General features: G+C 40.1%; 1 protein-coding gene across 1 annotated transcript in view; it reads left to right on the top strand.

Moving 5' to 3' along the window:
- LOC132482029 (immunoglobulin-binding protein 1-like) overlaps positions 1-17,197 on the top strand; it is a 42,091-nt gene extending 24,894 nt beyond the window's left edge. The window contains 1 exon segment of the mRNA XM_060087048.1: positions 16,967-17,197. Coding sequence (XP_059943031.1) covers positions 16,967-17,106 — 140 coding nt within the window. The 3' untranslated portion in view covers positions 17,107-17,197.
- Positions 17,198-17,573: the final 376 nt, after the last annotated feature.

The following is a 17,573-nucleotide window of genomic DNA, read 5'->3' as shown; positions in this document are numbered from 1 at the left end:
CCGCGGAGCACAGGCTCCGGATGCGCAGGCCCAGCGGCCATGGCTCACGGGCCCAGCCACTCCAAGGCATGTGGGATCTCCCCGGACCGGGGCACGAACCCGCGTCCCCTGCATCGGCAGGCGGACTCCCAAGCACTGCGCCACCAGGGAAGCCCCATACTTCTTTCTAAAAGTTCAGGAAAGCTTAGTACACATAAGAATGAGCAACAGATTGTGATGATGGTTGCACAGTTCTGAATATACTAAAAACCACTGAACTGTACATTTTAAATGGGTAAATTTTATGGTATGTGAAAAATATCTCAATAAAGCTGTGAGAAAAATGAATGGAAAAATAATCAAGGTCAGATCCCACACAAAATTATTATAAGGAGAAAGAGGAGAGAATCAAAAGCATTCCATGTTGCTTATCTATTTTATGTATAGTAGTTTGTATCTTTTAATCCCATACTGCTAATTTGTCCCTCCCTCCCTCCCTCCCTCCCTCTCTGCTTTGGTAACCATAAATTTATTTTCTGTCTGTGAGTCAGTTTCTGTTTTGTATATAGATTCATTTGTATTTTTTTTTGATTCCGCATGTAAGTGATATAAAGGATATAAACTGAAAAAATATATATATATAACTGAATCACTTTGCTGTACACCTGAAACTAACACAGTATTGTAAATCAACTATACTTCAATTTTTAAAAAAAAGAGAAAAAGGGGGGAAAAAACATTCCAGAAAGACACACTCAAAAAACAACAAATTTAAAATATACTGTTTAAAAATGAGTTGGAAGACATTAAGAAAATTAAATAAGACATGGAAGAACAAAACAAAGCAGGATTAGAAAAACTCAGAAATGTAGTGACAACTTGGGGGAAGTAAGAAGAAAGAATCACTTCAGAAGTGAAGGCTGAGGGACTTCCCTGGTGGTCAGTGGTTAAGAATCCGCCTTCCAATGCAGGGGATGCAAGTTCGATCCCTGGTCAGGGGACGAAGATCCCACATGCCGTGGGGCAACTAAGCCCATGCACTCTAGAGCCCACGAGCCACAACTAGAGAGCCCATGTGCCGCAACAAAGAGCCTGCGTGCCACAACTAAGATCCAATGCAGCCAAGTAAATTAAAAAAAAAAAAAAGAAAAAAGAAAGGAAGGCTGGGACTTCCCTGGCAGTCCAGTGGTTAAGACTCCATGCTTCCACTGCAGGGAGCGCAGGTTTGATCCCTGGTTGGGGAATTAAGATCCCACATGCCATGTGGTGTGGTCAAAAAATAAAAATAAAAAAAAATAGAGATGAAGGCTAAGGCAGAACACTCCTTGACATAAATCGTAGCAATATTTTTATGGATCTGTCTCAGACAAAGGAAACAAAAGCAAAAATAAACAAATGGGACCTAATTAAACTTAAAAACTTCTGCACAGCAAAGGAAACCAACAACAAAATGAAAAGACAACCTACAGAATGGGAGAAAATATTTTGCAAATGATATGCCCAATAAGGGGTTAATATCCAAAATATATAGATAGCTCATATAACTCAATATAAAAAAAACTTAAAAATGGGCAGACGACCTGAGTAGACATCTTTCCAAAGAAGATATACAGATGGCCAACAGGAACATGAAAAGAGGCTCAACATTGCTAGTCATCAGAGAAATGCAAATCAAAACCATAATGAGATATCACCTCACACCTGTCAGAATGGCTATCATCAAGAAGTCTACAAATAGCAAATGTTGGCGAGGATGTATAGAAATGGGAACCCTAGTACACTGTTGGTAGGAATATAAATTGATGTAGCTACTATGGAAGGCAGTGTGGCAGTTTGTCAAAAAATTAAAATGGAACTACTGTATGATCCAGAAATTCTACCCCTGGGTTTTTATCCAAAGAAAATGGAAACACTAATTCAAAAAGATACATGCACCCCAGTGTTCATAGAATCATTGTTTACATTAGCCAGTATATGGAAGCAACCAAAGGTGTCCATCAGTAGATGAAAAGATATAGAAGATGTGGTGTATATATATATATATACAGTGGAGTATTAGCCCTAAAAAGAGTGAAACTCTGCCATTTTCAACAACATGGACGGCCCCTAGAGGGTATTAATCCTTAGTGAAATAAGTCAGAGAAAGACAAATACTGTATGGTATCATTTATATGCGGAATCTAAAAAATAATCTAATAAAAATATAACAAAACAGAACCAGACTCACAGATACAGAGGACAAACTAGTGGATACCAGTGAGGAGAGAAAAGGGAGGGGAGGGCAAGATGGTAGGGGATTAAGAGGAACCAGCTACTATGTATAAAATGAGTCAGCTACAAAGATACATTGTACAGCACAGGGAATATAGCCAATTTTTTTTAAGATCTTTATTGGAGTATAATTGCTTTACAATGGTGTGTTAGTTTCTGCTTTATAACAAAGTGAATCAGTTATACATATGCATATGTCCCCATATCTCTTCCCTCTTGCATCTCCCTCCCTCCGACCCTCCCTATCCCACCCCTCTAGGTGGTCACAAATCACCGAGCTGATCTCCCTGTGCTATGCGGCTGCTTCCCACTAGCTATCGGTTTTACATTTGGTAGTGTATATATGTCCATGCCACTCTCTTACTTTGTCCCAGCTTACCCTTCCCCCTCCCCATGTCCTCAAGTCCATTCTCTAGTAGGTCTGCATGTTTATTCCCATCCTGCCCCTAGGTTCTTCATGACACTTTTTTTTTAGATTCCATATATATGTGTTAGTATGTGGTATTTGTTTTTCTCTTTCTGACTTACTTCACTCTGTATGACAGACTCTAGGTCCGTCCACCTCACTACAAATAACTCAGTTTCGTTTCTCTTTATGGCTGCGTAATATTCCATTGTATATATGTGCCACATATTCTTTATCCATTCATCTGTCAATGGACACTTAGGTTACTTCCATGTCCTGGCTATTGTAAATAGAGCTGCAGTGAACATTGTGGTACATGACTCTTTAAATTATGTCTTTCTCAGGGTATATGCCCAGTAGTGGGATTGCTGGGTCACTGGGTAGTTCTATTTTTAGTTTTTTAAGGAACCTCCATACTGTTCTCCATAGTGGCTGTATCAATTTACATTCCCACCAATAGTACAAGAGGGTTCCCGGGCTTCCCTGGTGGCGCAGTGGTTGAGAGTCCGCCTGCCGATGCAGGGGACACGGGTTCGTGCCCCGGTCTGGGAGAATCCCACATGCCGTGGAGCGGCTGGGCTCGTGAGCCATGGCCCCTGAGCCTGCGCGTCCGGAGCCTGTGCTCCGCAATGGGAGAGGCCACAACAGTGAGAGGCCCGTGTACAGCAAAAAAAAAAAAAAAGAGGGTTCCCTTTTCTCCACACCCTCTCCAGCATTTATTGTTTGTAGATTTTTTGATGATGGCCATTCTGACTGCTGTGAGGTGATATCTCATTGTAGTTTTGATTTGCATTTCTCTAATGATTAATGATGTTGAACATTCTTTCATGTGTTTGTTGGCAAACTATATCTTCTTTGGAGAAATGTCTATTTACCTCTTCTGCCCATTTTTGGATTGGGTTGTTTGGTTTTTTTTGTTTGTTTTTAATATGTATAATTGTGATAGAAATTTATTTATTTATTTATTTATTTATGGCTGTGTTGGGTCTTCGTTTCTGTGCAAGGGCTTTCTCTAGTTGCAGCGAGTGGGGGTCACTCTTCATCGCGGTGTGTGTGCCTCTCACTGTTGCAGCCTCTCTTGTTGCGGAGCACAAGCTCCAAATGCGCAGGCTCAGTAGTTGTGGCTCACGGGCCTAGTTGCTCCACGGCATGTGGGATCTTCCCAGCCGAGGGTTCGAACCCATGTCCCCTGAATTGGCAGGCAGATTCTCAACCACTGTGCCACCAGGGAAGCCCGAGTTTGTTTTTTTGATATTGAGCTGCTTGTAAATTTTGGAGATTAATCCTTTGTCAGTTGCTTCATTTGCAAATATTTTCTCCCATTCTGACGGTTGTCTTTTTGTCTTGTTTATGGTTTCCTTTGCTGTGCAAAAGATTTTAAGTTTCATTAGATCCCATTTATTTTATTTTTGTTTTTATTTCCATTTCTGTAGGAGGTGGGTCAAAAAGGATCTTGCTGTGATGTATGTCAAACAGTGTTCTTCCTGTATTTTCCTCTAAGAGTTTTATAGTGTCTGGCCTTACATTTAGGTCTTTTATCCATTTTGAGTTTATTTTTATGTATGGTGTTACGGAGTGTTCGAATTTCATTCTTTTACATGTAGCTGTCCAGTTTTTCCAGCACCATTTGTTGAAGAGGCTGTCTTTTCTCCATTGTATATTCTTGCCTCCTTTATCAAAAATAAGGTGACCTATGTGCATGGGTTTATCTCTGGGCTTTCTATCCTGTTCCATTGACCTGTATTTCTGTGTTTGTGCCAGTACCATACTGTCTTGATTACTGTAGCTTTGTAGTCTAATCTGAAGTCAGGGAGCCTGATTCCTCCAGCTCCGTTTTTCGTTCTCAAGATTGCTTTGGCTATTCGGGGTCTTTTGTGTTTCCATACAAATTGTGAAATTTTTTGTTATACTTCTGTGAAAAATGCCAGTGGTAGTTGGATAGGGATTGCATTCAATCTGTAGATTGCTTTGGGTAGTAGAGTCATTTTCACAATGTTGATTCTTTCAATTCAAGAACATGGTATATCTCTCCATCTATTTGTATCATCTTTAATTTCTTTCATCAGTGTCTTACAGTTTTCTTTTTTTTTTTTTATTTTTATTTTTTTTTATTTTACAAATTTAATCAGTTATACATATACATATGTTCCCATATCCCCTCCCTTTTGCGTCTCCCTCCCACCCTCCCTATCCCACCCCTCCAGGTGGTCACAAAGAACCGAGCTGATCTCCCTGTGCTATGCGGCTGCTTCCCACTAGCTATCTACCTTACATTTGGTAGTGTATATATGTCCATGCCGCTCTTTCACTTTGTCACAGCTTACCCTTCCCCCTCCCCATATCCTCAAGTCCATGCTCTAGTAGGTCTGTGTCTTTATTCCTGTCTTACCCCTATGTTCTTGATGACATTTTTTTCTTAAATTCCATATATATGTCTCAGCATACAGTATTTGTCTTTCTCTTTCTGACTTACTTCACTCTGTATGACAGACTCTAGGTCCATCCACCTCATTACAAATAGCTCAATTTCATTTCTTTTTATGGCTGAGTAATATTCCATTGTATATATGTGCCACATCTTCTTTATCCATTCATCCGATGATGGACACTTAGGTTGTTTCCATCTCTGGGCTATTGTAAATAGGGCTGCTATGAACATTTTGGTACATGTCTCTTTTTGAATTATGGTTTTCTCAGGGTATATGCCCAGTAGTGGGATTGCTGGGTCATATGGTAGTTCTATTTGTAGTTTTTTAAGGAACCTCCATACCGTTTTCCATAGTGGCTGTACCAATTCACATTCCCACCAGCAGTGCAAGAGTGTTCCCTTTTTTCCACACCCTCTCCAGCATTTATTGTTTCTAGATTTTTTGATGATGGCCATTCTGACTGGTGTGAGATGATATCTCATTGTAGTTTTGATTTGCATTTCTCTAATGAGTAAAGATGTTGAGCATCCTTTCATGTGTTTGTTGGCAGTCTGTATATCTTCTGTGGAGAAATGTCTATTTAGGTCTTCTGCCCATTTTTGGATTGGGTTGTTTGTTTTTTTGCTATTGAGCTGCATGAGCTGCTTATAAATTTTGGAGATTAATCCTTTGTCAGTTGCTTCATTTGCAAATATTTTCTCCCATTCTGAGGGTTGTCTTTTGGTCTTGTTTATGGTTTCCTTTGCTGTGCAAAAGCTTTGAAGTTTCATTAGGTCCCATGTGTTTATTTTTGTCTTTATTTCCATTTCTCTAGGAGGTGGGTCAAAAAGGATCTTGCTGTGATTTATGTCATAGAGTGTTCTGCCTATGTTTTCCTCTAGGAGTTTGATAGTGTCTGGCCTTACATTTAGGTCTTTAATCCATTTTGAGCTAATTTTTGTGTATGGTGTTAGGGAGTGATCTAATCTCATACTTTTACATGTCCCTGTCCAGTTTTCCCAGCACCACTTATTGAAGAGACTGTCCTTTCTCCACTGTACATTCCTGCCTCCTTTATCAAAGATAAGGTGACCATATGTCCGTGGGTTTATCTCTGGGCTTTCTATCCTGTTCCATTGATCTGTCTTTCTGTTTTTGTGCCAGTACCATACTGTCTTGATTACTGTAGCTTTGTAGTCTAATCTGAAGTCAGGGAGCCTGATTCCTCCAGCTCCGTTTTTCGTTCTCAAGATTGCTTTGGCTATTCGGGGTCTTTTGTGTTTCCATACAAATTGTGAAATTTTTTGTTATACTTCTGTGAAAAATGCCAGTGGTAGTTGGATAGGGATTGCATTCAATCTGTAGATTGCTTTGGGTAGTAGAGTCATTTTCACAATGTTGATTCTTTCAATTCAAGAACATGGTATATCTCTCCATCTATTTGTATCATCTTTAATTTCTTTCATCAGTGTCTTACAGTTTTCTGCATACAGGACTTTTGTCTCCTTAGGTAGGTTTATTCCTAGGTATTTTATTCTTTTTGTTGCAATGGTAAATGAGAGTGTTTCCTTAATTTCTCTTTCAGATTTTTCATCATTAGTGCATAGGAATGCAAGAGATTTCTGTGCATTAATTTTGTATCCTGCTACTTTACCAAATTCATTGATTAGCTCCAGTAGTTTTCTGGTAGCATCTTTAGGATTCTCTATGTATAGTATCATGTCATCTGCAAACAGTGACAGCTTTACTTCTTCTTTTCCCATTTGGATTCCTTTTATTTCTGTTTCTTCTCTGATTGCTGTGACTAAAACTTCCAGAACTATGTTGAATAATAGTGGTGAGAGTGGGCAACCTTCTCTTGTTCCTGATCATAGTGGAAATGGTTTCAGTTTTTCACCATTGAGGACGATGTTGGCTGTGGGTTTGTCATATATGGCCTTTATTATGTGGAGGAAAGTTCCCTCTATGCCTATTTTCTGAAGGGTTTTTATCATAAATGGGTGTTGAATTTTGTCGAAAGCTTTTTCTGCATCTACTGAGATGATCATATGTTTTTTATTCTTCAATTCGTTAATATGGTGTATCACATTGATTGATTTGCACATATTGAAGAATCCTTGCATTCCTGGGACAAACCCCACTTGATCATGGTGTATGATCCTTTTAACATGCCGTTGGATTCTGTTTGCTAGTATTTTGTTGAGGATTTTTGTATCTAGCTTCATCAGTGATATTGGACTGTAGTTTTCTTTCTTTGTGACATCTTTGTCTGGTTTTGGTATCAGCGTGATGGTGGCCTCGTAGAATGAGTTTGGGGGTGTTTCTCCCTCTGCTATAGTTTGCAAGAGTTTGAGAAGGATAGGTGTTATCTCTTCTCTAAATGTGTGATGGAATTCGCCTGTGAAGCCATCTGGTCCTGGGCTTTTGTTTGTTTGAAGGTTTTTAATCACAGTCTCAATTTCAGTGCTTGTGATTGGTCTGTTTATATTTTCTGTTTCTTCCTGGTTCAGCCTCAGAAGTTTGTACTTTTCTAAGAATTTGTCCATTTCTTCCAGGTTGTCCATTTTATTGGCATAGAGTTTCTTGTAGTAATCTCTCATGATCTTTTGTATTTCTGCAGTGTCAGTTGTTACTTCTCCTTTTTCATTTCTAATTCTATTGATTTGAGTCTTCTCCCTTTTTTTCTTGATGAGTCTGGCTAATGGTTTATCAATTTTGTTTTTCTTCTCAAAGAACCAGCTTTTAGTTTTATTGATCTTTGCTATTGTTTCCTTCATTTCTTTTTCATTTATTTCTGATCTGATCTTTATGATTTCTTTCCTTCTGCTAACTTTGGGGGTTTTTTGTTCTTCTTTCTCTAATTGCTTTAGGTGCAAGGTCAGGTTGTTTACTCGAGATGTTTCCTGTTTCTTAAGGTGGGATTGTATTGCTATAAACTTCCCCCTTAGAACTGCTTTTGCTGCGTCCCATAGGTTTTGAGTTGTCGTGTCTCCATTGTCATTTGTTTCTAGGTTTTTTTTGTTGTTGTTGTTGTTTTTTGCGGTACGCGGGCCTCTCACTGCTGCGGCCCCTCCCGTTGCGGGGCACAGGCTCCAGACGCGCAGGTCCAGCGGCCATGGCTCACGGGCCCAGCCGCTCCACGGCACGTGGGATCTTCCTGGACCGGGGCACGAACCCGTGCCCCCTGCATCAGCAGGCGGACTCTCAACCACTGCACCAGCAGGGAAGCCCTCTAGGTATTTTTTTATTTCCTCTTTGATTTCTTCAGTGATCACTTCGTTATTAAGTAGTGTATTGTTTAGCCTCCATGTGTTTGTATTTTTTAGAGATCTTTTCCTGTAATTGATGTCTAGTTTCATAGCATTGTGGTCAGAAAAGATACTTGATACAATTTCAATTTTCTTAAATTTACCAAGGCTTGATTTGTGACCCAAGATATGATCTATCCTGGAGAATGTTCCATGAGCACTTGAGAAAAATGTGTATTCTGTTGTTTTTGGATGGAATGTCCTATAAATATCAATTAAGTCCATCTTGTTTAATGTATCATTTAAAGCTTGTGTTTCCTTATTTATTTTCATTTTGGATGATCTGTCCATTGGTGAAAGTGGGGTGTTGAAGTCCCCTACTATGAGTGTGTTACTGTCGATTTCCCCTTTTATGGCTGTTAGTATTTGCCTTATGTATTGAGGTGCTCCTATGTTGGGTGCATAAATATTTACAATTGTTATATCTTCTTCTTGGATTGATCCCTTGATCATTATGTAGTGTCCTTCTTGGTCTCTTCTAATTGTCTTTATTTTAAAGTCTATTTTGTCTGATATAAGAATTGCTACTCCAGCTTTCTTTTGATTTCCCTTTGCATGGAATATCTTTTTCCATCCCCTTACTTTCAATCTGTATGTGTCTCTAGGTCTGAAGTGGGTCTCTTGTAGACAGCATATATATGGGTCTTGTTTTTGTATCCATTCAGCCAATCTGTGTCTTTTGGTGGGAGCATTTAGTCCATTTACATTTAAGGTAATTATTGATATGTATGTTCCTATTCCCATTTCCTTAATTGTTTTGGGTTCGTTATTGTAGGTATTTTCCTTCTGTTGTGTTTCTTGCCTAGAGAAGTTCCTTTAGCACTTTTTGTAAAGCTGGTTTGGTGGTGCTGAACTCTCTCAGCTTTTGCTTGTCTGTAAAGGTTTTAATTTCTCCATCAAATCTGAATGAGATCCTTGCTGGGTAGAGTAATCTTGGTTGCAGGTTTTTCTCCTTCATCACATTAAATATGTCCTGCCACTCCCTTCTGGCTTGTAGAGTTTCTGCTGAGAGATCAGCTGTTAACCTGATGGGGATTTCCTTGTGTGTTATTTGTTGTTTTTCCCTTGCTGCTTTTAATATGTTTTCTTTGTGTTTAATTTTTGACAGTTTGATTAATATGTGTCTTGGTTTATTTCTCCTTGGATTTATTCTGTATAGGACTCTCTGTGCCTCCTGGACTTGATTAACTATTTCCTTTCCCATATTGGGGAAGTTTTCAACTATAATCTCTTCAAATATTTTCTCAGTCCCTTTCTTTTTCTCTTCTTCTTCTGGAACCCCTATAATTCGAATGTTGGTGCGTTTAATGTTGTCCCATAGGTCTCTGAGACTGTCCTCAGTTCTTTTCATTCTTTTTTCTTTATTCTGCTCTGCAGCAGTTATTTCCACTATTTTATCTTCCAGGTCACTTATCCGTTCTTCTGCCTCAGTTATTCTGCTATTGATCACATCTAGAGTATTTTTCATTTCATTTATTGTGTTTTTAATCGATGCTTGATTCATCTTTAGTTCTTCTAGGTCCTTGTTAACTGTTTCTTGCATTTTGTCTATTCTATTTCCAAGATTTTGGATCCTCTTTACTATCATTATTCTGAATTCTTTTTCAGGTAGACTGCCTATTTCCTCTTCATTTGTTAGGCCTGGTGGGTTTTTATCTTGCTCCTTCACCTGCTGTGTGTTTTTCTGTCTTCTCATTTTGCTTATCTTACTGTGTTTGGGGTCTCCTTTTTGCAGGCTGCAGATTCGTAGTTCCCATTGTTTTTGGTGTCTGTCCCCAGTGGCTAAGGTTGTTTCAGTGGGTTGTGTAGGCTTCCTGGTGGAGGGGACTAGTGCCTGTGTTCTGGTGGATGAGGCTCGATCTTGTCTTTCTGGTGGACAGGTCCACGTCTGGTGGTGTGTTTTGGGGTGCCTGTGGCCTTATTATGTTGTTAGGCAGCCTCTCTGGTAATGGGTGGGGTTGTGTTCCTGTCTTGCTGTTTGCTTGGCATAGGGTGACCAGCACTCTAGCTTGCTGGTCGTTGAGTGAAGCTGGGTGCTGGTGTTGAGATGGAGATCTCTGGGAGATTTTCACAACTTGATATTATGTGGAGCTGGGAGGTCTCTTGTGAACCCGTGTCCTGAAGTTGGCTCTCCCACTTCAGAGGCACAGCACTGACTCCTGGCTGCAGCACCAAGAGCCTTTCATCTACCTGGCTCAGAATAAAAGGGAGAAAAAGTAGAAAGAAAGAATTAGTAGAAGAGAGAAAGAGAGAAAGAAAGAAAGAAAGAAAAGAAAGAAAGAAAGAAGGAAGGAAGGAAAGAAAGAAAAAGAAAGAAATAGAAAGAAAGAAGAACAGAGGGTGGGAGGGAGGAAAGAAAAAATAAAATAAAGTTATTAAAATAAAAAATAATTATTAAAAAACATTTTAATGTAAAAAGTAGTAAAAAAAAAAAGAAGAGTGTAACTGAACCAAAAAACAAATCCACCAATGATAATAGGCGCTAAAAGATATACTAAAAAAACCCCAAAAAAAACGGACGGACAGAATCCTAGGACAAATGGTAAAACAAAGCTATACAGACAAAATCACATACACAGTCACAAAAAGAGAAAAAGGAAAAGTATATGTATATCATTGCTCCCAAAGTCCACCACCTCAATTTTGGGATGATTCGTTGTCTCTTCAGGTATTTCACAGATGCAGGATACATCAAGTTGATTGTGGAGATTTAATCCACTGTTCCTGAGGCTGCTGGGAGAGATTTCCCTTTCTCTTCTTTGTTTGTGCAGCTCCTGGGGTTCAGCTTTGGATTTGACCCCGCCTCTGTGTGTAGGTCACCTGAGGGCGTCTGTTCCTGCCCAGACAGGACGGAGTTATAGGAGCAGCTGATTCGGGGGCTCTGGCTCACTCAGGCCATGGGGAGGGCGGGGTACGGATGCGGGGCGATCCTGCGTCGGCAGAGGCCCGCGTGAAATTGCAACAGCCTGAGGCGCGCTGTGCGTCCTTCCGGGGGAGTTGTCCCTGGATCAGGGGACCCTGGCAGTGGCAGGCTGCACGGGCTCCCCGGAAGGGAGGTGTGGCTAATGACCTGTGCTTGCACACAGGCTTCTTGATGGCGGCAGCAGCAGCCTTAGCGTCTCATGCCCGTCTCTGGAGTCCGCACTGATAGCCCCGGCTCGCACCCGTCTCTGGAGCTCCTTTAAGCAGCGCTCTTAATCCCCTCTCCTCGCGCACTGCAAAACAAAGAGGCAAGAAACAGTCTCTTGCCTCTTCGGCACCTCCAGACTTTTTCCCGGACTCCCTCTGGCTAGCTGTGGTGCACTGGCCCCTTCAGGCTGTGTTCACGCAGCCAACCCCAGTCCTCTCTGTGCGATCTGACCTCCGAAGCCTGAGCCTCAGCTCCCAGCCCCCGCCCACACCGGCGGGTGAGCAGACAAGCCTCTCGGGCTGATGAGTGCTTGTGGGCACCGATCCTCTATGCGGGAATCTCTCCGCTTTGTGCTCTGCACCCCTGTTGCTGCGCTCTCCTCCGTGGCTCCGAAGCTTCCCGCCACTCCACCCCTGTCTCTGCCAGTGAAGGGTCTTCCTAGTGTGTGGAAACCTTTCCTCCTTCACGGCTCCCTCCCACTGGTGCAGGTCCCATTCCTATTCTTTTGTCTCTGTGTTTTCTTTTTTCTTTTGTCTTACCCAGGTATGTGGGGAGTTTCTTGCCTTTTGGGATGTCTGAGGTCCTCTGCCAGCATTCAGTAGGTGCTCTGTAGGAGTTGTTCCACATGTAGATATATTTCTGATGTATTTGTGGGGAGGAAGGTGATCACTTCTTACTCTTCCACCGTCTTCCCAATATTTTATAATAACTCTAAATGGAATATAATATATAAAATATTAAATCAACATGTACCCCTGAAACTAATATTGTAAATCAATTAGACTTCAATTTGAATAAAAGAAAAGAAATGAAGGCTAAACTAGAAGAAAACAAGAATGAATGAATATAACAGAAAATGCCTTTCTAAAGTAAAAAGGAAAATGTTTTAAATCAAAAAGAAACAAAGATGAACAGATTTCTAGAAAAAATGACAAATATGAAAGATAGCAAAGAAGACCTGACATATGGATAATAAGATTATCTGAAGAAGAATACCGAAGCAAGGAAAAAGAAAAAAATGGTTAAAACTAATATCGGATGGACCTAGAGACTGTCATACAGAGTGAAGTAAGTCAGAAAGAGAAAAACAAATACCATATGCTAACGCACATATATGGAATCTAAAAAAACGGTACTGATGAACCTAGTGGCAGGGCAGGAATAAAGATGCAGATGTAGAGAATGGACTTGAGGACACGGGGAGGGGGAAGGGTAAGCTGGGATGAAGTGAGAGAGTGGCATGGACATATATACACTACCAAATGTAAAATGGATGGCTAGTGGGAAGCAGCCGCATAGCACAGGGAGATCAGCTCAGTGCTTTGTTACCACCTAGAGGGGTGGGATAGGGAGGGTGGGAGGGAGATGCAAGAGGGAGGGGATATGGGGATATATGTATACATATAGCTGATTCACTTTGTTGTACAGCAGAAACTAACACAACATTGTAAAGCAGTTATACTCCAATAAAGATATTTAAAGAAAAAACTAATATTGAGGAAACTTTAGATTTGCTTTTAAAAAGCACACCGTGTACCTAAGAATTTTGACCCAGAATTACCAGCAGCAAGACACATTCTAATAAAATTACTAGACTTTTTTTAAAAAAAGAAATGCCTTGGATACTTCAGCAAAAACAGCAGGTGGGTTGTAAAGGAAGGAAAATTAGATCATCTTCAAACTTTTTGACACCAACACTTTATGCCAGAAGAAAATGGAGTAACATTTAAGATACTCAAGGGGAAAAATATGTGAGCCAAGGACATTATATCTGGTAAAACTGACTTTTAGGTATAGAGGGTACAGGTATTTATCAACATGCAGGAACTCAGGAAATATTCATCCCATGATCCCTTTCTGAGAAATTTGCTAGAGAATGAGCTTAAGACAACCAAAGTGATGAGAGAGACATTGATATAAGGACTGTCAGTCAGCATTAAATATATAGTTACTTGTAGAACTAAGACTAAATGAGATTTGAAAGAGAGAAAGTATTAATGCTTATATGCCTAGTGCTCTGGTAATGTAGATATAGTGTTACTTTTAATGGAGAAATGGGGAAAGAATATGCAAAAAAAAGAAATGTTCTCAGCAATTATATTGGTAACAGTATTAGTGTTATTCCAGGACTGTGTAATGTGAGATAATATTAACTGAGTAATTATGAGATATTCAAATTCCATCATTCTCTGTCTTTGAGAGCTAAGACTTTTAGTGTGGAAGAATACAGATGTAATTCAAAAGAATTTGAGTTAGAAACAAAACACCCCTGTCGTCCTGAATATGAACTCATGAGAAATTTTATCGAAAAGTACACACACACACACACACACTTTTGCTTTATCCACTGAAAAGGCTTAGAAACAATGACCAGCCCAGAAGCAATGAGCACACCTAGTAACCCAGGTTCTGTTCTTGAAATACCATTCCCATTAAAAGAAACCAGGGTGTCTTAGAGAAATAGCTAATTCCAAGTTTGCAGCAGGAAATAAATAAGATGAGCTTGGAAAATCTTGTCATAAAGGATAGGAAAGAAGCTTTCAAAGACTACTATGGTCATATCAGAAGGACTCAGAAGCCACTTTGAAGACGTTTCCACTGGCCAAAGACAGTTTGGCTTGAAAAAGGATAATTGCCAGTAGCAACGAGCACATCTAGTGCCCAAATCTTGGTTTCTAATACTATTCTCCAATTAAAGGGCTCCTTAGAGAAATGGATAATTCGAGGTCTGGACAGGGAATATACAAGATGAACCTGAAATATCTTGTAGTACTAGAAAATAAAGAAGTACTCAAAAAACAACAACAGCAAACAAAAAACTATTGAGGTATGTTAATGTGACACAGAGCCTTCTGAAAGGACTGTTACTGGCCAAAACTGGAAGAATGTGAGCAGGAAAATAACAGTATTGGATTATAACACAAGGAATAAAATGTGTCCGTGGGTCTATCGTGATAGAAATAAATGATTACATAAATAGATGGGGGTGAAGAGACCAATCTCCCCTACAGAAAAATTCTAAATAATTTGTGTATATACACCTGTCTCAAGGAGGTGCAGCATAACTCCTCACCCCTTAAGTGTAGTTTATGTTTAGTTACTTGCTTCCAAAGACTATAGTATAGAAGGAGGGGGAGCAGTTGGGAACCCTACAAACACTACCTGAAGTGATCCCAGTTAACATCAGCAGTGGTAAGTCATGTTGGTGGTTTGTAGCCTTGGTTTGATGTGATAAGGAGGAAACTTCACTGTTATTCTCTTCCAAAAGTCATAACCCTAGTCTAATTATGAGAAAAATATGAGGCAACCCCAGGTTGAGGGACATTCTGCAGAATACCTGATGAGTACCCCTTAAAACTGTCCAGGTCATCAAAAACAAGGAAAGTGAGAAATTCTCACAGCCAAGAGGAGATGAAGGAGCCAGAGGACTAATGTAATATGGAATATTTGATGGGATCCTGGAACCAAAAAAAATGGACATTACGTAAAACCTAAGGAAATCTGAATAAAGTATGAACTTTAGTTGTTAGTTATGTATGTATCAGTATTGGTTCATTAGTTATGACGCACAAACTATAGTAACGTAAGACGTTAACAATAAGGGAAATTGGGTACGATGTATAAGAACTCTTGTACTATCTTCTCAATTTTTCTGCAAATTAAAACTAAAGTTAGAAAGCTTATTTGAATATTTTTTAGAAATCATTGCAATTCATTGAAACCCATCAAATATGTTTAAATCCATGAGTTCATAACTATAGTTAAAACAAAAATTGTTCAATTTCAGAGGATGATAAGGAACCAATTTATTACCTTGAGAAATGGTAAATTAAAGCAGAAGAATCAAGCATTAATCTTGTTTTCTTTTCCTGGGTGACTAAATAGTAGTAGATGAGGGAAAGCCTCTCTTTATAAAAGCATTCTACTTAATAAAAAAAGAAATGTTAAAGAGTATCACCATTTTGAAATCCTGGGAAAATTAATGAATCTAGGCATTGAGCATCAACAGCTGCTAACATCACAACATACGAGACACAGATACTATGTGCCACCTGCTGGGGGAGGACAGCACCACCTCTATTCATGAGAAGGGATCAACCCTGAGTCATATCAAGCTCTGTGTCCACTTGCCAATCTGCAGAAATACAGAAGAACATGTTGGACTCCATCATGACTATGCGGTCGGCAAAATCCAGATTTGGGGAAACTACAGGTCAAATGCCCCAGCCTCTTCAATAGAGAACTTGTAAGGGAAAAAAGGGATGGAAGAAGAAACCTGTAGATTAAAAATATATCAAAATATTTGAAAATGGATAAGACTAACCTCAAAAGCATTATGCTAAGTGAAAGAAGTCAGACACAAAAGACCACATGTTATTTGATTCCATTTATGGGAAATGTTCAGAATAGGCAAATCTATAGAGATAGAAGGTAGATTGGTGATTTCCAGGGAGGGGAGTAATGGGAATTAACTGCTAGTGAGCACAGGGTGTCATTTGGTAGATGCTCATGGAGAAGCTTTGGGGATGGGTACAGAAAATCTGTATCTTGACCCAAGTGAAGGCTATAAAGGTATAGCCTCCTTATCAAATTTTAAGTTATATATATTTTTGTGTGATTTCCAGTATCTTTTATTTTACAATAAAAGGGTTAAAAAAAAAAAAAACAGAACACAAGACTCCTAAGCTGTAAGGAGAGATCAGATTCCCCACATATTTCATTCTTTATCATGGTAATGAGAGTGTTTCTCGTGGGCAAATTCAAGATAGCTAGGAAATGTTCCTTTACCTCACAAAGGAAAGAAAAAAATAGTGCAAAAGAGACCTAGTATTTGGTACACTGCATGACAGGTGCCATTTGGACCTCAGACCCTGTTCCAAACGTGCAAAATAACACACATTCTTTTCTGGTAGGTTCAACTGCCCCGTGATTTCCAATTTTATACACACACAGAATTGTAGAACTGTAATAAAGGAAATGGATGAAGGAGGAGAATTCACCTATATTCCCACCTCCCCGGCAAATCACAAATCATAAAATCATAAATATTTTTTACTTTAGTGTTTTTGTCAGGCGAGTGTGATAACCACTATATACTATGGAAACACTTCAGTGTTTTTGGTTTGCTGGGGTTCTGTTTGTCAGTTGGTGTTTTTGTTTTCTGTTGTGAGGGGTTGGCCATTTTAGCAAGAATTCTTTCCCAAAACAGAATTCATTTTGAGGGGCAACTTTTATGTTTTTGCCTTCTCGTGAAAACCACTCAGAGGATCCTGTCTTACTATTATTTGACATGTCACCTGTTAAGTAATAGTAAGTACTCTCCCCAGTTCTGCTGGCCCCAGGGTAGGCAGCTAGGTATATATTCCTTGTTCTCTTGTTATGTGGTCGTATTCAGAGTGGACCTGGGGCCCGTGACAGTCGCTCTTTCCCTCACCCCTGCTTTCTCATTTTTCCACTTGGGCAGAGTTCAGAACAGCAGCTCAGCAACAAGATCAGGAACAGGAGGAAGAGGATGATGAACAGGCAGTCCACAGAGCTCGGGAGTGGGATGACTGGAAGGACACCCATCCTAGGGGTTATGGCAACCGACAGAACATGGGTTAGTCTCCCCACAACAAGACGGGACTACAGGGGCTTCTGTCTTCCCCACCAAGGAAAGCTGTGCAGTCTTCTCATTAAAATATCAAACAATTAAGTGTGTATTTGTTTTGTTTCGTTTTGTTTTTGATTTTTGTTGTGTTTTTTTTTTTTGCGGTACGCGGGCCTCTCACTGTTGTGGCCTCTCCTGTTGCGGAGCACAGGCTCCGAACGCGCAGGCTCAGCGGCCATGGCTCACGGGCCCAGCCGCTCCGCGGCATGTGGGATCTTCCCGGACCGGGGCACGAACCCGTGTCCCTTGCATCGGCAGACAGCCTCTCAGCCACTGCACCACCAGGGAAGCCCTAAGTGTGTATTTGTACCCTAGATGATGAGCCAGCAATCTTGTCTTGGAATTATAATCCTCATCATGGTATATGCCACTTTTCTTAAGTGGAAAGCAAAGAGTACTGAGAAATGGTTCTGTATAATCA

The sequence above is a fragment of the Mesoplodon densirostris genome, chromosome X, assembly GCF_025265405.1.
Source record: "Mesoplodon densirostris isolate mMesDen1 chromosome X, mMesDen1 primary haplotype, whole genome shotgun sequence".
NCBI classification, from domain to species: Eukaryota; Metazoa; Chordata; class Mammalia; order Artiodactyla; family Ziphiidae; genus Mesoplodon; species Mesoplodon densirostris.
The sequence above is the reverse complement of the archived record's forward strand: the minus strand, read 5'-3'. Positions and strand labels throughout refer to the sequence as shown.